Source organism: Anolis carolinensis, chromosome 1 (assembly GCF_035594765.1).
Source record: "Anolis carolinensis isolate JA03-04 chromosome 1, rAnoCar3.1.pri, whole genome shotgun sequence".
Taxonomy (NCBI): domain Eukaryota; kingdom Metazoa; phylum Chordata; class Lepidosauria; order Squamata; family Dactyloidae; genus Anolis; species Anolis carolinensis.
Genome location: NC_085841.1, coordinates 333,298,764 through 333,323,657, shown reverse-complemented (window position 1 = coordinate 333,323,657; position 24,894 = coordinate 333,298,764). Strand labels below are relative to the sequence as shown.

Genomic DNA, 24,894 nt, shown 5'->3' with positions numbered 1-24,894 from the left:
TGAGATAAATACTACAATGTTATACATTGTTAAATATCAAGAAGCTGGCTAGGGTCATATGTAAAACAGAACAGATTGTACAGGAATGACTGTGAAATCAAGTCAGAGAATGACTGTAAACCCAAGGTGAATTATTGGTCAGAAATGTGGAGTTTGATTGATACTCATTGTATTGGATCAGGATTGACTAGCTCAAATCACCACTAGGCTTTGTGGTTCATTGACAGAATTTGGGTCAGACATTATCTCTCAACCTCCTCTACATCTATCTATGTGGATAACAATGGGGTAGGAAAGCTGATATACCACCTTTAGATGTTTGAAGAGAAGGAATGAGTGCTATTGAAATTTTAAAAAATGGGTGAGAGTCAACTCTAAATAGGGGAGAAACATGTCAGGAATAATTACTTCATGGTTTTCATATTATTTTAATGTGCAAGGTGCCTTTTCCTTAACCTCTCATATTTATTCTCCCACTGAACCACTTCACACCTTGGTGAAGTTGCAATTTGCATCCAGGTCTGAAGCTCAGGCAGTATCAAGCTAAGTTTCAGTCAATGCTGACTCCAGATGGGAAGCAAAAAGCAATAGCAAGTCAGTATTCTTAATGATGTTCATTTACTGACATTTCAGTGAAGAGGTAAGCCAGGAGAAAGAAAACAATGCTCTTTGCGAGGACAATATTAGTCACTCTTGAGTTGTCACTTAATATTGGGAGCTATGCAGAAAGTGTTAAGAGAGAAAGAGTGTACAAGAACAGCAAGAGTATTTTTGGTTGCTTTCAGACTTGCACATCACCTTTAATTGGAACTTGAAAACGTTGTTTTTTAGACTATAGTTCCCACAATACACCAGTCACTATTACAAGCAGCCATGATGGATAGGGGATTCCAACAACCATACTCCAATAGAGTAATTTTGAAATCTGAAAGGAAATCCTACTTTAATATAGTCAATTCACATAAATCAGTTGCACACCCCCCCCCCAAAATAACTCTAGAGTGCAGAACAACTAGAACCTATAGGACTTGTGAACAATGATGGAAGTTGCCACCTACAACCGGGTCACCCAACCCTGATATGCTGCTCCTTCGTCTAATGTATGTATAATTTAATCTGCAATGAGAGAAAGGCACTCTAGAGTTGCTCAGAAACACCACTAATATTTGCTCAAATATTACAGCATCCAGCCCTGGACATTGAAAAGAAGATACTCAGCTTGAGGCCTGACACAATGTGTTCAAGACTCCAACTATATAAATTGAGTAACAAGCCTGCTACCAGTTTTGCATCAATCCCTTGTAGTTCCAAAATAAATACTGGAGAGTAGGGCCAGGTTGGGAATTTTCAGGAACATATGTATTTCCCATAACCCTTGATCACTGAGCATACTGACTGGGACATTAATAGAATCAGTACAGTTTGACAACTCTTTAACTGCCAGGGCTCAATAGTTTGGCATCCTGGGGTTTGTAGTCTGGTGAAGCACCAGCACTTTAGCAGAGACGGCCAAAGACATTGTAAAACTATAACTTCCAGAATTGTCCAGCACTGCACTATAACAATCCAAGTAGTTGTTGAAGGCATTCATGGCCAGAATCACTGGGTTGCTGTGAGTTTTCTGGGCTGTATGGCCATGTTCCAGAAGCATTCTCTCCTGACATTTCACCCACATCTATGGCAGGCATCCTCGGAGGTTGTGAGGTTTGTTGGAAACTAGACAAGTTGGGTTTATATATCTGTGGAGGGTCTAGGGTGGGAAAAAGAACTCCTGTCTGTTGGAGGCAAGTGTGAATGTTGAAATTAATCACCTTGATTAGTACTGAAAAGCCTTGCAGCTTCAAAGCCTGGCTGATTCCTGCCTGTAAGAATCCTTTGTTGGGAGGTGTTAGCTGGCCCTGATTGTTTCATGTTTAGAATTCCTCTGTTTTCTGAGTGGTGTTCTTTATTTACTGTCCTGATTTTAGCGTTTGTTAATACTGGTAGCCAGGTTTTGTTCATTTCCATGGTTTCCCTGCTGTTAAATTGTCCACATGCTTATGAATTTCAATGGTTTCTCCGTGTAGTCTGACAAGGTGCTTGTGAGAGTGGTCCAGAATTTCTGTGTCCAGGTTGGTTCATCAAGTGCTCCGCTATGGCTGACTTCTCTGAAAACAGGGGAATCCCAGACATAAAACTGTCAGGGCCAGCTAATCCCTCCCAACAAAAGATTCCCCCAAGCAGAAATCCGCCAGGCTTTGAAGCTGCAAGGCTTTTCAATGCGAAACAAGGTGATTAATTGCAACATTCACACTTGCCTCCAATAGACAAAGAGTTCTTTCTTCCACGCTGGACCTTCCACTTGCTATATAATCCCCACTTGCTTAGTTTCCAACGAACTTCACAACCTCTGAGAATGCCTGCCATAGATGTGGGCGAAACGTCAGGAGAGAATGCTTCTGACACATGGCCATGCCTACACCTGGAAAACTCACAGCAACCCAGCCCAAGTAGTGTCACACTGCGTTGGTTCTACTTGGACAGATGAGGCTCCTCCCGCGCTCTTTGAAGCCTCCACTTCCCCAGAAATGGGAGTGATGATGGCTCTGGAATCCTGCAGCGGGAGGACAAGGACCCGATAGGCTGCTAAAGGAGCCAAACTTCCGCTTCTACGCTTCCATTCCTCTCTGCCTTGGGAGGTTCCCCCCTCCCGCCTTCCCTCCCTTTGTTCTCTCAAAAGCGCGCATAAAGGACGCACGCCCAATCCCCGACCCACCGAGTTCTTCTGATTCCCCGCGGTTACCGCACAGCCAAGCCAACCCCTGGAGGAGTGTTTCCATTCAGAAACGCAGAGAGAGAGCTGCCTCATAACTTCGTCAAAGAAAGCAGAGAGAGAAAAGGGGAGGGAGGGATAACGTGGATCGAGCAGCGCCACGTGGGTTGCTTGCTAACGTAGTCCTGACTCAGTCCTCCGCACTCTGGAATTAATGCAGTTTGACGCCACTTTATCTGCCCTGACTCAATGCCACGGAATCCTAGGATTTGTCATTTGGCGAGGCACCAGTCACTCCTCTTGGGCAGAGCTGGCAAAAGACCTCGGAATATTACAGCTTCCCAATTCCAAGGCACTGAGCCATATGGTTAAAATGGTGTCCAGTGGCATTAATTCTAGCCCCCGGTGGCGCAATGGGTTAAACCAGTGATTCCCAACCTGTGGGTCTCCAGATGTTTTGGCCTTCAACTCCCAGAAACAGCTGGTAAACGGGCTGGGATTTCTGGGAGTTGTAGGCCAAAGCACCTGGGGACCCACAGGTTGAGAATCATTGGGTTAATTAACCCTTGTATCCGCAGGACTGTCTGCGGTTCGAATCCGGGGAGCTCCCGTCTGTCAGCTCTAGCCTCCCATGCGGGAATATGAGAGAAGTAGACGGCCAGTTCTCTCACACCAGAAGCAACACACAAGAAGGTTTGACACCGCTTGAACGGTTATGGTTCACAGGTACAAGTTAACTGCCAAAGAAGGCGGGTGCCTCATGGAACTACAACTCCCACGATCCCACAGCATTGAGCCGTGGCAGTTAAAGCGGTGTCAAACGAAACGGCATTCATTCCAAAGTCCAGGTGTTCTCCAAAGCGAGAACACCTGGACTCGGGGGGGGGGGGGCGGCAATCTAATGGCTCCACTAAGTCAATACAGTAGAGTCTCACTTATCCAAGCCTCATTTATCCAAGCCTCTGGATTATCCAAGCCATTTCTGTAGTCAATGTTTTCAATATATCGTGATATTTTGGTGCTAAATGCTTAAATACAGTAATTACAACATAACATGACTGCGTATTGAACTACTTTTTCTGTCAAATAGCCAGGGAGGCTTCATGAAACATCTGCCAACATCTGATCTTGAGACCAAATTTGTTGTATAACATGATTTTTGGTTCTTAATTTGTAAAATCATAATCTAATTTGATGTTTAATAGGCTTTTCCTTAATCCTTCCTTATTATCCAAGATATTCGCTTATCCAAGCTTCTGCCGGCCCGTTTAGCTTGGATAAGTGAGACTACTGTATTTCCAAAGTGTCTTCCCACCGGCACACACACAGGTGAAGCAAGCATATTTTCAAGGGATTATACTCAGAAAGGCCAGCAGGGCTATCCAGTCCCAGGAAGTCCAAAGGAAAAAAGGTCTGTTCATTCTGGGACTGGGTCTACACTGCCATATAACGCAGTTCGAACTCCAGTATCTGGCAGTGTAGCTCCAGCCGGAGACAAGGAGAATTAAACCAAGATAGAAGGAAGTAGCCTTGAAGTCGGGCGCACAAGGAGGTGGGGCGCGCTTGTCCTGGGAGGGAATGGAACACTCCTTATCCAGGGAGCTTCTCCCCTCTGTGCCAGTCTCATCTCTTCCGCTCCCCACCGAGCCGACAACAGACCAAGAGCAATAATGGGGAACGGCGGGAGACTCTTCCTTCCCGCTCTGGCCTTAAACCGCACCGAGAGCGAGGTTCTAGTAAATGGGGAGAGGGAGGGAGGGAGGGAGGATGGAGGGAAGGAAAAGGGAACCCTCTCGGGTTTCACTCGCCGCCCTGTCTGCCGCCCTACGAGCTCGGCTAAACGGCGGCGGCAGCCGAAATGACTGTGGCCCTGGATTATCTATCTATCTATCTATCTATCTATCTATCTATCTATCTATCTATCTATCTATCTATCTATCTATCCATCTTTCGCTTGGAAGTCCATTCCCCTCTCCTTCCCGCTCTGGATCCCATTGTCCTTTCCTTCCGTCAGCAACTCTGGGAGAACCGACTCCTTTCCTTTTCCTCCTTCCGTGCAATAACAATCCAATAGAGTAGTTGTGAGTTTTCCGGGCTCTATGGCCATGCTCCAGAAGAATTCGCCCACATCCATGGCAAGCATCCTCTGAGGTTGTGAGGTCTGTTGGAAAATAGGCAATTAGGTTTATATATCTGTGGAATGTTCCGGGGGAGATAAATAAATCTTTGTCTGCTTGAGGCAGGTGTGAATGTTGCAATTGGCCACCTTGATTGGCATTGAATAGCCTTTTAGCTTCAAGGTCTGGCTGCTTACTGCCGGGGAAATCCTTTGTTGGGAGGTGTTACCTGGCCCTGATTGATTCGGTAGACTCCTGTAGAGATATACCATGCAGCTGTGGAAAAGTCTACATAGTGACCACTAAACGCAACATTGCCCAAACACGAATCAAGGAACACGAAAGGCACTGCAGATTAACCCAACCAGAGCACTTGATGAACCAACCTGGACACAGCATATTATTTGAGAACACAGAAATACTGGACCACTCTATCAGCCACCATGTCAGACTACACAGAGAAGCATTGAAATCCACAGTCATGTGGACAATTTCAACAGAGAGGAGAAAACCATGAACGTGAACAAAATCTGGCTACCAGTATTATTTTTTTAAAAAACTCTAAAATCAGGACAGTAAATAAAGAACAACTCTCAGAAAGCAGGAATTTCAGACATGAATCGATCAGGGCCAGCTAATCACCTCCCACGGCAGGAATCAGCCAGGCTTTGAAGCTGCAAAGCTTTTCAGTCCTAAATCAAGGTAATTGCAACATCCACACTTGACTCGAACAGACAAAAGTTTTTTCTCCTACCCTGGACTTTCCACAGATATAGAAACCCCACTTGCCTAGTTTCCAACAGACCTCACAAGCTCTGCGGATGCCTGCCATAGATGTGGGTGAAACATCAGGAGAGAATACTTCTGGAACATGGCTATTCAGCCCGGAAAAATCAGAGCAACCTATTCCAATAGAGCATTTAATATATCCTGCTTCAGTCTGAACTTCAGGTGGATATGCAGCTTTTTCTCTAGAACATGAATGAGCAAACTTGGGCCCTCCAGGGGTTTTGGGCTTCAACTCCCACCATTCCTCACAGCCTCGGGCCCTTTCCTTTCGCTTAAGCGGCTGAGGGGGGAAAGGAAGGGACCTGAGGCTGTGAGGAATGGTGGGAGTTGAAGCCCCAAACCCCTGGAGGGCCCAAGTTTGCCCATGCCTGCTCTAAACACTGCCTCACACTGGCATACACCTTTCAGTCTGAATTTCAGGTGCACCTTGCCGCCAAGGCACTGCCTCACCCTCCTTCCCATCCCCAGAGGAAGAGCGCGGCTGGCCTGTCTCTTTTTCCAAACAAAACCCCGAAGCGGGGAAGTCAGTCCTCCTTGCTGGGAAAGTTTCTTCCCGCCCTGGAGAGGTGAGACCGGGGAGAAAGGAGGAGGAGAAGGGAAGGCAGCGGCGTCGGACCCACCGTGTCCTCCGCGCAGAGAGACCGGGGAGCGGTAGATGGAGATGGGCGCGGAGTGGTGCTTCCCGTGGAAATGGTGCTCGGGCGGCGCGGGCTGCGAGGCGGACGACGAGGACGAGGAGGAGGACGACGACTCCGCCGCGCCCGAGGAGCTCCACCCGGCGCTGACGATCCATCCCCCAAAGAGGGAGCACATCCACAGGGTCCAGCCTCGCGGCCCGGAGGCGGTTCGGAGAGCCACGCAATGCATGGTCCGGAGCGCGGGAAGGAAGGAAGGGAGGGGATAACAAGCACAGGAGGAGGAAGAAGAGACCCAAGCTACGGTCCGGGCCGGCCCAGTTCCAGCCGGGGAAAGAGAGGCGCGGGCGGGCGGCTCATGATGCCATTGCCCAGGGCCCCATCCTCCTCCCTTGCAGAGTGGGAGTGGGTCGCGCTGGGAAGGGTTAAGCCTCCGACCCACGCGAGAGAGCGAGCCTGGAGCCTCCCAGGACCGGTCCTCTTGCTTGCCCCCCTCCCCGACACTTCTTCTTCCTCCTCCTTCTCCTCCTCTGCCAGGATCCTTTCAGACGTTGCCTTGCTTCCGGGAGAGATCAGCAGAGCCACGCATCCCGAGCGGAGGATTCCTCAGCCGGCTCCTCCAGGATTTCCCTTTCCTCTCACTTTTAGGCACAACACGGGTTGTGTTTCTCTCTCTCTAAGGCTCAAGGAGATGTGAATATTGGTGCGCTCGTGTGCTTGCTTTATCCCAATTCCGAAGCTTCGGAGTCGCCGGATTCCTCTTCCAATGTTGCAGACAGTGGAGGCTGCAACCCTCCCTTTGGCAGCTACACACGCGCCGCCGAGCCCATCCACGCGCGGAAACACCCACGCAGCCAACACGCGGGGTTTGCCTCTTCCTGGGTGGGATCCAAGAGAAAGCCTTCGACAACACACTCTGAGAGCGAGCTGTCCCAAATCTTCCCGGGAAACACGCAGCCAACACGCGGGGTCGCCTCTTCCTGGGATCCAAGAGTAGGAAAGAGAAAGAGAAAGCCTTCGACAACATACACTGGGAGAGAGCTGGCCCAAATCTTCCCGGGAAACTGAAGAGGAGACTGGAGAAGCGGGCAGAGACTGGAGGTAAGAGTGAGGGAGGATGAGACAGAAGGAGGAACAGGGAGGGAGGAAAGTCCAGAAGCCACGAGAGAGAGATTGATCTTTCCCCTCCCCTCCCTTCCGCCTCCTTCCTTAGTGAAGTGCGGGGCCCCGTTCACTTCAAGCGAAGGAAGGCCCGCCGCTCGGAAGAAGCCCAGGTGAAGGCGAGCGCGGGTCCAGGGAGCCCAATTCACAAATGGGCGAGCCGTATGCAAATAGGGTCGCTCCGGAGAGCCAATCAGCGCCGCCGAAACACCCTGCAGAGGGACTGGCTGGTTCCCGTGGAAAGAAGAAGAAAAAAAGGAGGGGCCGAAAGGGGAACCAGCGAGAGCAGCCTCTTCGCCAAGCCTCGCCCTCCTTTCCTCCCGCACACCTGGCTGGCCCTCGCCACGCTCTGCCTGGGCTCACGGAGCCCAGGGATAAGGAGAATGTCCAGGCAGGTATTGTGGGAGCAAATTAGGATTATCAGGGTTAAGGGTTAAAAAATTCCAGATGTGCGCAGAAATTTCCCCTCTCCCCTTCTCCCTTTCCATGCGAGTAGAGTCTCTGCCTATTTCCAGTAGAGCTGACACCCCCACTCTCTGCTTTGACTAGGATCTTGGATAGAGAGAGAGAGAGAGATACAAAGTGACAAGGCAGGTAATCAAACACCTTTCTTTGGAATGATTGTAGTAAATTAGGATTATCCGTGATTGATCAATACAAACAGCTGGGTTGCTGTGAGTTTTCCAGGCTGTCTGGCCATGTCCCAGAAGCATGCTCTCCTGACGTTTCACCTACATCTATGGCAGGCATCCTCGGAGGTTGTGAAATCTTCTGGAAAGTAGACAAGGGAGGTTTATGTATCTGTGGAAGGTCCAGGGCGGGAGAAGGAACTCTTGTCTGTTGGAGGCAAATGTTGCAATTAATCACTTTGATTAGCATTGAAAAGCCTTGAAGCTTCAAAGCCTGGCTGCTTCCTACCTGGGGGAATCCTTTGTTGGGAGGTGTTAGCTGGCCCTGACTGTTTCATGTCTGGTATTCCCCTGTTTTCAGAGTGTTGTTCTTTATTTACTGTCCTGATTTTAGAGCTTTTTAAAATACTAGTAGCCAACCATTGAAATCCATAAGCATGTGGACAATTTCAACAGAAAGGAGGAAACCGTGAAAATGAACAAAGCTGTTGGCAGAAAATTCTCCACTTGCACTGCCTTTCCCCTTTTCCCTTTTGACGTGGATTTATTGAAATAAGTGAGTATTTGTTATATTCAGCTTTGGTCTAATTTCCAGTAGCGTTGACACTCTTTCATCTATATGCATCACCTCACACTCACAATCAGCTTTCTCATTATTCTGCATTGATTCAGGAAATTGAGTCATATAGGTAAGGTAGGTAAACCCCTGGCTTTGGAATTATTGTAGTAAATTAGGATTATCTATGATGAGCAATGTGCAGTTTATAAAATTCCAGCAGAATTTTTCCCACCTACACTGCCCTTCCTCCTGTTTCATGTGGGTTTCTTGGAATAACAGTACAAGGGAACATTTGCGATATCCTGCCTCAGTCTAATTTCAGGTGGATTTGACACCTTATCTATGCTCTGCCTCACATTCCCACACACCTTTCTCTCCCTCCTTGAGGAGTGATGCTGCGTTGACTCAGGAAGCTTAGATATACAGCATATATAGAATCGTGGCAAGGCAGGTAGTCAGAACCCTGGCTTTGGAATTATTATTGTAAATTAGGATTGCCCATGATGATCAATACATGGTTTAAAAAACTATCTGTGGGAAGAAATTCTCCACAGCTAATACACACATTGCCTCTCCCGTTCCTCCCTTTTCATGTGGGTTTCTTGGAATACCAGTACAAGAGAGTATTTGTTATATTGTAGTTCAGTCTAATTTCAAATGGATTTGACACCTTATCCTCCATGTACGACCATCGATGAGGATAAAATGATTTCTTTTTTAAAAATTGGATGTGTAACACTTTTTATTAGTACCAGCAAAGATAATGTGTCTTTATTATTTTAGTGTCTTACTTTGGTGGTCCTAATAAAAGATATTTCTCATCTCAGATTCTTCTTCACTCCTTTGGACCTCAGAGTTTCTTTATTTTTAATTGAGAATGGAAAAATAATTCTCTTTCAAATATATATATCATATAGTGTGTGTGTGTCTTTGTGCATATATGGACAGATAAATAATGGACAGAGCTTTGCTGATGTCAAGCAGTTTTTGTATCATTACACACAAAGTGTTCACTGGCTGAAAGTGTTCACTCTACTCTCTGCTCCACAAATATAACTGAAATTCTGGTTTTAGGATGGAAAACTATGAAGACACCTTTTCCCCACTGAAGCACATGAAAACAAACTGATCTACCACCCTGGAAACCCCATGGGCAGTTTGGCTCCATTCCAGTCCCATCTGGAAGAGGACTCTCTGAAATGTAATTACAGTTTTATGGTTGCAACCCCAAAGGGAAAGAAACATCTTTATTTCAGGTAGGAGATCAAGCTAAAAGCAGGAAAGTGTGTGTGTGTGTGTAGCTAAATGCTGAGAGAGAGGAGGAATTAGGAGAGATGGGGTTAAAAGGAGTGCTGCTTTCTCCAAGAGTATAATGCCAGCAAGTTGGAGCATCTCAGTATATGAATTTTTGATTCAGAATGTGGAGAAGTTTGGTTTGGGGGATTTCTTTTTGAAATCCCACTCCTGCTCAGTGTGTTTGGTATTAATGGGCAACAGCATTAGTTAAGCCCCATCAGTGTGTGTTGGGCTAGTACAGACAGGAGGTTTCTAAATGGGAAAATTGAACCTGATTTCATCAGTGGGTACTTTTATAGAAAAGAGAATCTTGCAAGTGTAGAAAAGGCAGCCTAACATTTGTACAAGGAGAAGGGTAGAATGCCCACCCCAAATACACTGGGATTTCAAGGGAGCTCATTGCAGTGCAATATGATGAAGAAGGAAACAAATAATGAAAGACGGGTCATCACTTTTTCAGTGCCAACATAAGACAATTTGCTTCCTAGGGCTGAGCAGGAACTGGTGTCACCCACTCACCTAAGTGTGTATGTGCATTCCTTCAAGACACCTGTCAACCTAGGATGACCCCCATGGAATTCAAGGAATTTTCTTAGGCACAGAAACTTGGAAGTGGTTTGTCATTATCTTCCTCTGAAACACAGCCTGTAATATCTGGTATTCCTTGGCAATTTTCCAGCCAAGTACCATTCAGGGCTGGCCCTACTTCAGTGGTTCTCAACCTGTGGGTCCCCAGATGTTTTGGCCTTCAACTCCAAGAAATCCCAACATCTGGTAAACTGGATGGGATTTGTGGGAGTTGTAGGCTAAAACACCTGGGAACCCACAGGTTGAGAACCACTGATCTAGCCCAACTGTCTGAATAAAGATGGAAAGCCCTTACAAAAGCTCATCGGATCCATTAAAGTCTTCCACCCTCTGCTATCTATGGCAGTCTGTGAGCACCTCATATCATCAGGAAGTTCTTCCTTATGTTTAGACAGAATTGCTTTTCTGACAATTTGAATCCTTTGATTCATATTCTAACTTCTGGAGCAGCAAAAAGTAAGTTGGCTCCATCTTCTATATGAGATTCCTTCAGGTATTTAAAAATGATCACCATATCGCCTCTCAACCTTCTTCCCTACAAGTGACACATATTCTGATCTGTAAGCTATTCCTTGTAGGGTTTAGTTTCCTGATTGCCATTCTCTGAACATTTTTCATCTGTTCAATATCTTTCTTCAACTATATTGGTCAGGAACAGATACCATATTAAAAGTGAGTCTCAGCAAAGCAGAACAGAGCACTGTTATTACTTCCTGTGATCTGGACATTATATTTCTATCAATACAACATGGTTGAAGTGTTTGAACCTATGCATGACAGGGAAAGTAGACAGGGATTTTTCTCCTCCCTTTTTCAGAGTGCTAAAGTCTAGAATTATTTACAGAAGCTGAAGGATATGAGATTCAGGATTGCAAAAGGACACAGTTTTTCATGCAGTGTTTAAACTACCAAAAATGTAATGAGGACCACCCTACATGGATGGTTTTAAAGAGAGATAAGATGAATACACAGATGACAAGGACATCAGGGTTTACTACACAGTATGGCACCTGACTGGCCATTTTGGGAATGGAATCATGGACTAGACAGTTCTGTATCTAATCCATCCAGATTCTTCTAAAGTTCTTATTCTGCTTTGCTGCAATGGGAATTGTGTGTTTTATTGTTTTATATTGGAAATTTCTTTCAGAATCTACTTATCAGGGGAGGTGTACCAGGGGAAACAAACCATGGCAACTGAATCTAGTTTTTCTGTGATCTCAATAACCTGAAATACCCTTCAGATATATGTCTTCTTTTTCTATGTATGCAAGATTTTTTAAAAAATGTTATTTAACACATTTCTATTCTACCCTTCCTTCAATGAGATCGGAGTGGCCCATGTGCCTCTCTCCCATTTTATCCTTACTCCCCAAACTCTAGTGTGGTAGGTTAGATTAAGAGAGGTCAGCTAGAAATGATAGCAGGAAATCTGTGAGGAAATGCTTTGTAGGTTTTATTTTGATGTATTTTTTATGGTTAAGGATCATTTTTCTCATAACTCTCCTGTCTGGAATACCTATGCCATGTTGCTATGAACACTAGCTGGCTGTAGCATTTTTGCAGACAAATGGTGCTTTAAATATTATTGAAGGCAATAATAACAATAATTTCCAAATTCAGGATGAACTCAGTAAAAAATCTGTAATATCTACTGTTTGGGAAAGAGGAAACTCCCTAAACCTTTTCACCTTTAACAAATGCAACAGTAAGTACTGGGGTGGACAGTCAAAGAAAAAATGAATTTATTTATAGCATTATTACTTCATTTATATTCCACATTATTCTCCAAAATGAGAGCCTTGGGCAACTTAAAAGAAAATATGAATAAATCAAATAGATGTTGTTGTTGTTGTTGTTGTTGTTGTTGTCTGTCTTGAAGTCTTTTCCTACTTATGATGACCCTAAGGCAAACCTATCAGGTTTTTTTGGCAAGCTTTGTACAGAGAAAGATTTTTTTTGGCTGCCCCAAGATCAACCAGTGGGTCTCCATGGCTGAGTGGGGATGGTTTGAGACATAGTACAACATTCAAACCATTACACTACACTGATTCTCTTAAAAGCACATGCTAAATCAGACCTAAAAACATGCTGATTATTAGAGCATTAAAGCCAATTGAAACAAATCCTTCAAAGAAACAAAAAAGAGCTTGCTAAGCCTCACAACAACCCAGGAAAATCAGTATGAGAAAGAACAGTTGATGCAAGTGAGTTCATTGGCACAGTGGATTTGAATCCCTCAAGTCCCAGTTCAACAACCTAGCCTACCACATGGCCTTCCAGTTGGGTCACAATGCCTTCTACTCCATCTTTAGAAAAAAAAACCCTGGCCATTAGACCTTGCTTGTCTTCTATGTTTCGAAAAATAGAAAGATACGTAGTTCACCATAGCCACTAATTTCAGTGGACTTGCTCATAACTATGTGTGTGTAAGACTTGGCTCATTATCTTGGATCTGTATTTACAACCTGCATTCCAACTATACCTGTCCATAATGAAAGGGAAGGTTATTTTAGTATTTGCATTCATTTAGATTGTATTCCCAAAAGGTGTGCTAAAAGCAAACACATTACCATACATCATGCTGAGATACTATAGGACTAAACAATAACAGACTTAACCCTGTTTTGTTTGTAAATTGTAATCTAGTCCTGTGATTTGGCTGTATACAAATTCAGTATCTTGAATATATTTGCAGCAGCTCCACGGTGTTTCAGGCAAGAATCCCTTTTAGTCTAACTTGGATATCTCTGGTATTAACCTGACTTGAGCCTGCTTGCTTTCCCAAAATCAGGCATATACTGTATAGGGGTGGTGTTAATGTAGGTATTTAAAAGAATGCTCCTGTAGTTTCAATGTTGTATTTTGGTGGTTCACAGTATCATCCTATACATGCTTTCTCAGAAATAAGCTCTGTTATATTCAGTGGGACTGACTCTCAGGTAAGCATTCATATAAAATTGCAGCCTTGGAATGATGTGAAATGAATTTGGTTGAACAAATCATAATCCCTAGATAGTCTTTTATCATTTGGTCTCTACTTCCCTAGAATTAAATAAATGTTTTCAGTATAATTTAACATATATGCTGGGAGGCTTTTCTTATAATAGAAGGGCTCCCTGTGAGAGACAGTGACTTTTTCTCTCTCTAAGGGACTCCTAGAGAAACTCAGAGCCGATGTAAAATCCTAAATATATAGTGTGTAGCTGGGTACATGTGGGGTGAGCTAACATAGTATCATGATTTGAGTGTGAAGTGGGTACTTTAATGTTTGGAGACATAATTCTTCTCCCTGTTAATTTGTTATTTCTATTGTCCAGAGAGACATCATGTTATAATAGCTGGAATAGTCTGGATGCTGGACTAAGACTCTGGGTATGAGTTTACAAAGGCAAGAAAGCCAGGACTCACCCTAAATTGACTTCTGGCTATCTCCACATCATTCAACTAATTCCAGTAAGTATTTTGGGTTTTCCATGGTTAAAACAGCTTTCCTCTGCTTTGGGAAAAGTTGGGAAAACAGTATACCCATTTTAGTTTCATTTCCCAAATTTCTAACACTGCAGAGAGTGAAAAGGAGCTATTTTAAGTAATTCACATCTAGAGTTCTTATATTTGCTGTCTTCATATTCCCTTGGTAACTTTCCCCCTTTATTTTGTATATCTAAACTTTCACTGGAATCTTAAAGTACATGTTACATTATGTAACTTACATTATATTACATTATATGTACACCCACATATATACTAGCAGAGGCACTAAGGGCCCTTCCATGCCACCCTTTATCCCAGGATCTGATCCCAGATTATCTGCTTTAAACTAGAATATATGGGCTCCCACTGTCAGAAAACCTGAAATAAACAGAAAATCTGGGATCAGATCCTGGGATATAGGATCAGTGTGGAAGGGCCCCAAGAAACTCCTTTCCTGAATTTCAAAGCTGGCTGTGTAACCAGATACCATCAAGATTATGTGATGTGCCTCAGTCCAAATTAAATAAACATCTGGAGCAATGCACATTGGTTTTGTGGTGCATTGGTTCTGTTGTGTATCAGACACTTTTCTGGCTCTGCTACATAGTAATTTAATAGAAACACCCTGCTGGATATGAACATTATCCAGCTGCATAATTCTATCATATTTCTTCTATTCTGAGATACCACTGATTGAAAGATGCACACTAATTACAGTACCACCAACAGAAAAAGCTGTGTATATGTGTGTGTGTGTAAACATGCACTTGTGATTATAAGATGTGCCCCATTTTTAAGGATGTTTATATGAGTAAAAGCACATCTTCTAATTGAAGAAATACAGTAATTCATGCAGATGTTAAGTCTATTTACAAAGATCTAAGTAGCCAGCAGCCAACATTTCTCAGTGTTCTATTGAAATTCTAAATTACTGTAATACTAAAATTTGTGGATTTAAAGAAAATTTAATTTTGGTTGACAAAGTTCTTATTGGAGTGTGATATTCTCTCATTCTGATCCCTCCAAATATACACAATTGTTGGGAGCCTCTAGATAAGTGGTTCTTAACCTGTGGGACACCAGATGTTTTGGCCTTCAACTCCCAGAAATCCTAACAGCTGGTAAACTGGCTGGGATTTCTGGGAGTTGTGGGCCAAAACACTTGGGGATCCACAGGTTGAGAACCATTGCTCTATATGCTGTTGAACTGTAAGTTCTATCAACTTTAGACAGGGTTGCGAAGTGAAAACTGGAGTAGGCTCACGTATCTTCAACAGCTGTGTAAAAGAGGGAATTTTAGCATGGTAACAAGCAGGTAACAAGTAACATCTGATGAAATTCCCTCTTCCACCCAGCCATAAAGGTACAGGGAGTGACACTTTCCAGTTTTCACTCTGGTTGGCCTTCTTCTAAGCACTATAACCCATGGTGAGGAATAATGGGATTGCAATGTGTTCCCCATTCTTCCTCTTATTGAAATAAAAGGAAAAGCAGGGGGTATGCACCTTTCTATGAATGCTAATAGTTACAACTGTACGAAATTCCCTTGAAATTACTCAGAGCATCAAAAGAAGCACAAACCATCTTAATTATACGTCATTTTCTTTAAACCTCCTGGCCTACAAAATGGTGCAAAAGCAATAGAAAATAGTGAATTGGTATCTGATTTTAACAGCTACTCTGTACAAGGCTAATATAATAATGTTTATATATTAAAAAATTAAAACCAACAGTGTGAGGCAGGCCATAAATACATCAAGGGATTTCTGGTGACACCATAAAGCACTGGGACTTCACTCTGCTTTGGTTTATTACGTGTCAGTGGATATTTACTGTTCTCTAATTTATGGGTGACTCATATTTCTATCAGCACCATCATAGGGGAAGGGCAGATTTCACGTGCATTTCTCCCCCCTTGGCTACAAACAATACTATTCAAAGAGATATCCAGCTTTGGGTTTGGGTTTGTGTGTAAGAGAGGCCCCTTCTACACTGGCCTGTATCCCAGTATCTGATCCCATATTATCTTCTTTAAACTGAATTACATGAGTCCCCACTGCTAGATAATTCAGGACAAGCAGATAATCTGGGATCTGATCCTGGGATATAGGGGCAGTGTGGAAAAGGCCAGAGATGGAGGGAGGGAGAGAACTATATTAGTTTAGAATATCAGAAAATTATTCTATAAAATGGTACATTCATAATGAAAATGGTCTTTCGTGTCTCTTTTTCATAACTAACAAAATGTGCATGTAAAATGGCTATAAATATAGACAGATCTCAGGGTGCATATCTGCTTCTATTTCCACCTTCATTTTTTGTTGCTTTGCCCTTGCTACCCATTTTCACTAGAAATGCCACCTTCTCCCTTTTCTTTTCTAGTAGGGATCCTGTCCAACAGCTGCCATTTCTCAGATCTCTGCAGCACAACTCTGGAATAAGTAACACCTGCTAAGGTCAGCATGTAGCAACTGGTATGTTGGCTGACAGATGTCGCAGTAACCAAAATGTGGAAATGGAGGTGAGATCAAAGAGAGAGAATTGGTATACGAATGGATGATCTGCCACAATGGTCAATAAGGCTGCACCCTCATCCAATAGCAGGGAGCATTTTCATTCACTGGGGGTACTTATTGTTTCAGCTTTAACTCAGAAGTAAACCAAGAATGTAATCCTTTTTGGATACTTCACTTGAACAGCAGTTTCCCAAAAGACTTCTATTTGCTATCTACAGTTTTCTATTTATACATGTGTACAGTGATCTGAAACAAATGGTATCATTTGCCTTCCCCTTTGCTTTCAAAGCCTTCACAGCCAAAGCTTAAGACTGCAGCTGTAGTTTTTAACATCCTGATCCATCCCTGTTTTCATCTTCAGAAAGTACAGTTTGTGTGTGGGTAAATGTGTAGTTGCAGATATAGATACATGGATTTTTTCTCAAAAAAGAAAGAAAGAAAGAAAAGGAACAATAGAAAAACAAGTTTTTCTTTGCTAACAAACTTGTCTTAGGCTATTCACTCGGAACATCTCATATACTGAGAAAATCAGCCACAATAAGATCTAAACAGGATGTGGGAAGGAGAAAACAGGAGAAAAGAAGGGAGGGAGAAAATGAACTTCAGGCCAGACAACAAATTACTTAAATTCTGAGAACCTGTGAAAACTGTCAAGTAGAAAAAAGGGCTTATAATAATACCTCTCCTCTTGATGTTTTGTAAAATAATAGGTAAAACATCGATTGTACCTTGACAGAAATACAGTGTGGACAAGTGAAACAATGTTCTGGAGACTCTTCAGTGCTCTAAGGAAAGTTTGGCGTACCATAGATTTAGAGTAGATATGCATATGCACCCACCCTCCCTTGCTCATACATCCATGCATGTACACAATGTCCTGCTTTCCTTGGAGCTTATTTCTGCCTCCATAAACTGGGGATGTTGACAAAAGCAAACAAGAAAGGCAAGAAGAAAGCAAGCTCAGTGGCAGCTAGCTTGGAAAGTCTCTGATTGGATGCCAATCCCTTTGAACTTGAGATCTGTTGTGAAAAAATAAAGGCCTTTGCACTCAGGATAGCTCACTTCATTTCTGGTTTTCCTTTTAATGAGTGTTACATATATATTCAAATAAATGACACTTTCCACATCCATATCATCTTCCCTGGCTTCTTTTTATGCATCTTGCTGCCTAAGATTTTTAGTACAAGTTACAGAAGATGGAAAATAGGATCATTTATGTGACCAGCATGTGCTGCTGCTACTCAGCTATGTTTTCATACTTTGCTTGATGATGTATTATCATAGCAACATGATCATGAACATGAGTTAGATCAATTCAACTAACAGTAATTTCAGACATCAGCATCAGTTAAGATGTGTTGACTTTGCTAAATGAAATTCATGTGGAATTTTACAAGGGAAAAAGTTATTGGGAAATATTTTACATGGAAAATACTGTTGTTCAAGACCTAAACTTATCCCAAAACAGGAAGCAGTATTTTCTGTTCAAAACAAGTATTTCAGTACATACTTAGCATCTGTGGAGAAATTCTATTTTGGTGCAACTCCCCCTTACAGAATAAACCCCCAAGTGTGAAAAAGGAGAAGGAAGCCGGTGGCTAAAATTAGTTGTTACTTCTTTCGCAAAAATCAGTTGTCATCCCTTGACTACCTCCTTTCCCTTGAGTGAAACGACTCATCCTGGGGGCAGTCCAGTAACTGGGTTGCTCCTTTGCTGGTCTTCTGGTGAAGGTAAACTAAGATCAAAGATCGAGGGCAAATGAGATCAAAATGGCAGATATACCTCAAGGGCAGAGAGCTTTAGGTTGTCAGGCTTCATATAGCAGCCCCCCCCCCCAGCAAGTGACATGAAGCATTGCCCCAGTTCCAAACATTTATAGTCTCATTCCACTGGAGGCCATCAAAGCTAGGTTCCTCCCTTGCAGTATTTCCTGTAGCACATGTTGTTGACCCCATTCCTCACTGCTAGTGAAGAAATAATATTGGGTTGGATGGCCTGTGAGTTCTCTTCCAACTCTATGATTCTATGAACCCCTTTCAGACAAGAGCAAAGGCCTTTTCATTTGCTTTGGCTATGGAACATAGGCCATGCTCTCCAAGGGAAGGAGAGGTCAGGGATGGAGCTGTGCTATAGATCTATCTCACAATTAGCTAATAGTCCAGTGGGATAGCTAATACACCAGAGGCCAGGATCAGAATTCAAAATGACCTTAATAGATTAGAGAGCTGGGCCAAAACTAACACAATGAATTTCAACAAGGACAGATACTACACTTAGACAGAAAAAAATGAAATGCAAAGATACAGAATGGGTGATGCCTGGCTTGACAATAGTCCATGTGAAAAATATCTTGGGAGTCTTTGTGGACAAGCTGAACATGAGCCAATAGTGTGATGCAGCAGCTAAAAAAAGCCAATGGGATTTTGGGATGAATCAAAAGGAGTATAGATAGAAGGAAATCATGGTACTTCTCTATTCTTCTTTGGTTAGACCCACCTGGAATACTGTGTCCAATTCTGGGCAGCACAGTTTAAAAGAGATATTGTCAAGCTGGAAAGTTTCCAGAGGAGGGAGACTAGAATAATCAAAAGTCTGGAGAGCTGAGTATGTTTAGCCTGCAGAAGAGAAGGTTGAGAGGGGATATGATAGCCATTTATACATATGTGAAAAGATGTTATAAGGAAAAGAAAGCAAGCATGTTTTCTGCTGCCCTGGAAACTAGGACTCAGAGTAATGGGGTTAAATTACAGGAAAGGAGATTCTACCTGGACATTAAGATGAACTTCCTGAGTGTAGGGGCAGTAGAACTCTTTGCCTCAGAGTGTGGCGGAGGCTCCTTCCTTGGAGGCTTTTAAACAGAAGCTGGGTGGCCATCTATCAGGGTTACTTTATTGTGTTTTTCCTGCATAGCAGGGGGGTTGGACTAAATAGCCCATGTGGTTTCTTCCACCTCTCTGATTCTCTGATTCTGTTATTTCACAGACAGGACAAAGATATTGCAGGAGGTGCAGGGTGTCTTCTGCAGCATCAGAGAACGTATTATCACTGACAGAACTAGGGGGGTCTACCACAAATTAGCCACAAATTGAATTCTATATGTGCCTTCTCCTATCACCACTGTACAAACTTGGGGAAAGTGCAAATATTAACAGGATCCAGGCTTGACAAGGCTGTTTTATCTCAACAATCTTACACAAGAAATATCATCCAATCTATCATATTTGCCCTGGAATTTTTAACTTAACCTTTCTAGTTTTCTTGCCTATTTAAAGTTTAATGAAAAAAAAATTATTTAGATGCCAGATTTATGCTTTGGTATTATATGAAAATTTAAGATGGTAAATCAAAATTAAACAGGCTGGAACGGACATTAAATAAGAGCCTTGGTGGAACAGGTTGCTATTGGAAAACACACACACACAAGTCACCATGTCCCTCCCCCCCCCCCAAACAGCTGTTTGCTTCCTTTGACGTGCTGAAAGGAAAGATGCTATCCCTTCCATCAAGCTCTAGTTAGCAGGATTTGCAAATTGAGTTACATTGACTCAGTAAAATTAATATGACTCTCTAATTTAATTGAAATCTATTCAGAGAAAGGATGCTGCTTCTCTGTTAAGCAGGGAGATTATAGAAACACCAGCACTTCTTTGTGTGTCTGCTAAAAAACCCAGAATGGACAGTGAGAGTAATAGTAATTAGTATTCATACAGCACTTTACAGCATTGAAAATGTTTCACATCCATTATATCAACAACCATGACAATAGCTCTGTATGGTAGTTGGGATGTACTTTATACTGTTAGACCCTTTTGGAGAAGGTAGGGAGGATGAGATTTAGAAAAAGGGGGGGGGGTTGCGGAAAGCTTTTTCCCAGCATTCAGAGCCAGAGCAATATTTTTTAGCAGAGATTACCTGGTTCATAGTCTACTCAGAGTCCCACTGAATCCATGTAAATGGGATATGGTGTGGGGCATAATGACAGAGCACACTGTGTTTGCATGCTAAATGCTACAGGTTGGATTCTTGTCATCTCCAGTTGAAAGAATAAAATAATGGGGAAATCCTGTATTCAAGACCTTGCTGCCAATTAAATTAGATCAGCATTCTAAACTCTGGTCACCCAGGTCTTTTGGACTTCTAGAATCCCTGATCATTGGCCAAGGTAGCTGAGACTTCTGAAGTTAAGTCCAAGACACCCAGGGGACTAGATTTTGGGAATCACTGGATTATATAACATTGGGCTATATCAGAACTTCTAAATGTTAAGTTTTGGGGGCATGGCTATCAGAAACACCCATCCGGCATCATGGGAGAGAAATTTTAGGTGTCTGAAAATAGCAATTTTCCCAAGCTCAGGCTTGATGGACACCAAATCATGACTATGACAGATTTTGTATTCAAGCTACTATGTCCCCCTTGGGGAATTTCTGCCCTGGATATAATGATGCACATAAAGATGTATGGCTCAGTTGGATGGAAATAGCTGGTTGTGTGCCACTGGCATTTGGGAAATAATAATCCACTCTTGACAATGATTGTAAGATTCACTTGTTTGGACTGCAGGCCCATATGTAATCAAAGAAAGCACATCTCCTTTCATATTAAGTATATATGGTCATTAAGAATGACTAAAGTTTGACTTAAATGTTATCTGACCTCATTATGAAAAACATTTTTTATCTGACAATGCAAATTTCAAGTTGCTAGAATGTTTAAATGATATCAATGGGCAAACTTCTTTCTGTTTAGGGGGTGGAATTATTAGGCAACCCTCATTTTATTTTCTTTCACTCTTCAAAGCCTGTACAGTGGAGTGGGAAGGTGCCAAATCCCATTTTAGCTTCTGCAAGAGCATCTAAATGTCAATGTAAAGCTTTGCTAACTGCAATCTTTTCCAAATGTTCCTATTTCTAAAACTGATTGCTCTTTTTCCCTTCCATTTTTTAAAGTCACATTCTTCTACTAACACCGACCCTCTCCCCACCGACAGAGGCTAAACAGATTATTTTATTTCCTTGCATAAACCTTAAAAATCTTTGTAGCTCTCCCCTGAATCCTTTCTAGCTTGTCAGCATCTGTGACAATTTGACATTACATCCTAGGCTCCTGATCAAGTAACAAAACCCCCAAGATAACAGGCCAGAAATTGACCTTGCTGTCTGGTTTTCATCATATGTGTACACTGATTTGACTTACTTGAGGCTCGAGGATTAAATGCCACTGTAGTTAATAGCAAATGCTTCTGTTCCCTTCTTACTGTTCAAAGGCTACAATATCCTGATAGTGACATTCTCCTCCTTTATCCTCTACGTACATACATTACCTAGTCCTATCTGCTGATCAAAATTTGGCTATTCTTAATCAGGCATTCCGTTAAGACTTTCTTGGGGGTCTGTGCGTTTGTCAAGTTGCAACAGAGGAAATTAATGCCATACTCCCAGAAGTATCATGTAAACTTATTAATGTGTGGGAGAAAAATGCTCAAGTCCTAATGCCAAATGTACAAAGCATGAAAATATTACTTTTTTGAAGTAACATTTTTATTGACATGTTAACAGGCAGATCATATCAACATAGAGAAACCACTTGAGAAGCGAAGCATCATAACAGGTCCAATACATTTTTGTGTAGCGGCTAAATGGCATTTTAACAAAGCTTCACATTCTATAGAACAGAGTGTAAGGTGTCCTATATATATATAATGTCATATATAATGTTGATGATTGCAGTTTTTAATTCAAAGTGGGGCAAAAGTTTGGGAGACTGACACCTACACTGACTTATGTATTTTAAACCATGCATATAGTTTTTGAGAGGGTGGTGGAGGATGTTGATGATTTAATGCCAAATATCCCACAATGTACCAGATGTGCAGATTCACTCATGTCTCAAAGTAGCTGAAATAATTGCGAAGAGCATTAGCACAAGGAGCGTGTCTCCATATTAAGCTGCGTGCTAAGTACATTTTCTAGCCTGCTGAGCAAGGTGTGAAGGCAAGCAGTAAGCGTCTGATACAGATTAATACAACTAACCCTACCCACAACCCCTGGTATTTATAATGTTTGTCACCAAATACCAGAAATAGTTTTCCAACCCAATCCTCATCTGGAGGGTCCTTGAGCTTCCCTGCTTCCTTGGACTCCAGCAACCCAATTTTTTAAAAAGTAGAAAAAAGTACAAGTCCCTACTTTGATCTCTGAAGTTCTGCCCAGAAGCTGCTTTCTGATTCTTTCTTTTGTTTGTTCTCTGCTGATTCCTTTTCAAGGTCTGCCTCAGTTGGGTGCCTCTTCCTTTGGATGCTTTCCTGCAGACTTGTTGTGTCACCCATTTTTTTGGCTTATCTCCTAAGCATAAACTTTTGTTTTCAGGGGAAACAATACAGTCTTGCTATTGTGAACAGTAGAAAGCCACCAGTTGTTCCACTGCATATTTTTGTCACCTCTGCTTTGTAATATTTTGAACTATGTAAACAAAACATGTGATGTCATCATACTATGCATTGCCTGCCCCTGAAGATGACAATCAATGAATGATGATGCAAAATATTTATCTAGGTATTATGGAGAAGAAGAGAAGAATATTAGTATGCAAAGTTGCCCTGTCTCATAATGCCTATAATCTGACAGAAACTTATTCTGTCATCAGAACTGCAAGAGGAGTACTGGAAGAGGATCCCACCACCACCAGCACCACCACGACTATGAGAGTTGGAAAACATCACAAGGGCCATCTAGTCTAACATATGCATATTCTCTTCAAAACCTGTCCTTAAAAACTGGGAGATTCTCCAAAACAGGCTTTTGGACAGTGCAGAGAATGGCAAGGGATGACAAGAAACTCATATTTTTACCAGACTAGTGTAATGTTGGATTTATGCCAGTGTATGTAAGATCTAATGTATGTATCAGCACAATTCAAAAAGGATATTGACAAGCTGGAACATGCTCAGAGAAGGCCAAGCAAGATGATCAAATACCAGAATATAGAAACCAGGTGTTATGAGAAGTGACATTGGAAGCTGTTTCACTTCAAGAAAACTGAGTGTGGTGATATATAGCCATCTTTAAATATCTGCAGAGGTATCATGTAGAAGATGGCATGATCTTGTTTTTTTCTGCTTTAGAGACCAGAACATGAACCAATGGATTCCAGTTACAAGAAAGGAGATTGCACCTAAACATTAGGAAGAGCATCTATAATGTAAGAACTGTTGCATAGAATAGACTGTTTTCAAGGTTGGTGGATTCTCCACTGCATGAGCATATTTTGTTATTTCTTTGGTTGTGTGTTAATTTATGGCAAGAATTGGATTATGGTCCTTTAGCTCTCTCCAACTCTAAAATTTGAACCCCACCCATATAGTATACAGTAGAGATGATAAACTGCTCATTTTGCATACAGCAGATTGCAACACCCAATGAACTTCACAATATTTAGGAAGGGAATTTTTTCCTGCTCCTTGAGGGATCCAGGAACAGCAACCTGGGGTTAAAGCTGGCTCAGCCCTTCTATCCTAAACTCTATTTTTTTAAAAAGCTGAATCTAGACAGTTCCAGATTCTTTCTTGCCTCTTCCTTTCTATTTTTCCCCCACCACCACTTCAAGGGCTAATATGGACTATTGTGGTATATACCTGGAACATTACAAGTTGTCTATCCATGTCATAATGCTTTATCAACTGCATGACACAGTTTTTGAAAACACAACCATCTCCCTCACAGGTTTGCAGTGTAGTTTTAACTGATTCCTGAGAAAACATGACGCTAATATCAGAATCTGGTTGCTTGATACATCCGTATTAGTGACCTGATATAAAATTATGAGGGTTTGGGCAATAGAAAGAAAAAAATCTGGGCATGTCTTTAGTTGTTTTTATAAAGGCTTATCAGAAGCCCTGTGTTTTATCTCTGGAACCATCTTGCTACTTCTGTCCCAGGATCCAAGAGGCCATATAACAGAGTGTCATTTGAAGGAGTTTTAAAGTGTATTATAAATAAAAATCTAATACATAATACAGTAGAGTCTCACTTATCCAACATAAACGGGCCGGCAAAATGTTGGATAAGTGAATATGTTGGATAATAGGGAGAGATTAAGAAAAAGCCTATTAAACATCAAAATAGGTTATGATTTTACAAATTAAGCACCAAAACATCATGTTATACAACAAATTTGACAGAAAAAGTAGTTCATTACACATTAATGCTATGTAGTAATTACTGTATTTACGAATTTAGCACCAAAATATCATGATATATTGAAAACATTGACTACAAAAATGCGTTGGATAATCCAGAATGTTGGATAAGTGAGACTCTACTGTATCAATTTTGGGTTACTGTTGTGAGGAACTGATGTAGCATATCAGCAATACAAA

The 24,894-nt window shown here is 42.1% G+C and overlaps 2 protein-coding genes and 1 long non-coding RNA gene across 53 annotated transcripts in view; 1 reads left to right on the top strand and 2 right to left on the bottom strand.

The window, feature by feature from the left end:
• Positions 1 to 24,894, bottom strand: part of nrxn3 (neurexin 3) — a 1,581,531-nt gene that overhangs the window by 658,561 nt on the left and 898,076 nt on the right. For 7 of the 42 annotated variants that reach the window (XM_008118323.3, XM_016990752.2, XM_008118275.3 and 4 more), the window contains exon 1: positions 6,279 to 6,525. The exons of the other annotated variants lie outside the window; for them this stretch is intronic. In XM_008118323.3, the coding sequence (XP_008116530.1) occupies positions 6,279 to 6,525 (247 nt within the window). Of the gene's footprint in view, positions 1 to 6,278; positions 6,526 to 24,894 lie in introns of those variants that run through there. 42 annotated transcript variants of the gene reach the window in all.
• The window catches only part of LOC134295458 (uncharacterized), a 411,762-nt gene that overhangs the window by 92,401 nt on the left and 294,467 nt on the right, over positions 1 to 24,894 (bottom strand). The window lies entirely within an intron of this gene.
• On the top strand, positions 7,255 to 17,646 carry LOC103280156 (uncharacterized). 10 transcript variants are annotated; one of them, XR_010002035.1, is made up of 7 exons: positions 7,255 to 7,394; positions 7,507 to 7,849; positions 8,004 to 8,048; positions 8,478 to 8,639; positions 9,717 to 9,898; positions 13,847 to 13,982; positions 16,383 to 17,646. It is a non-coding gene; the product is annotated as an uncharacterized LOC103280156 (long non-coding RNA). The 10 variants fall into 10 exon arrangements; XR_010002031.1 differs by having other exon boundaries at positions 8,004 to 8,639; XR_010002032.1 differs by having other exon boundaries at positions 7,507 to 8,048.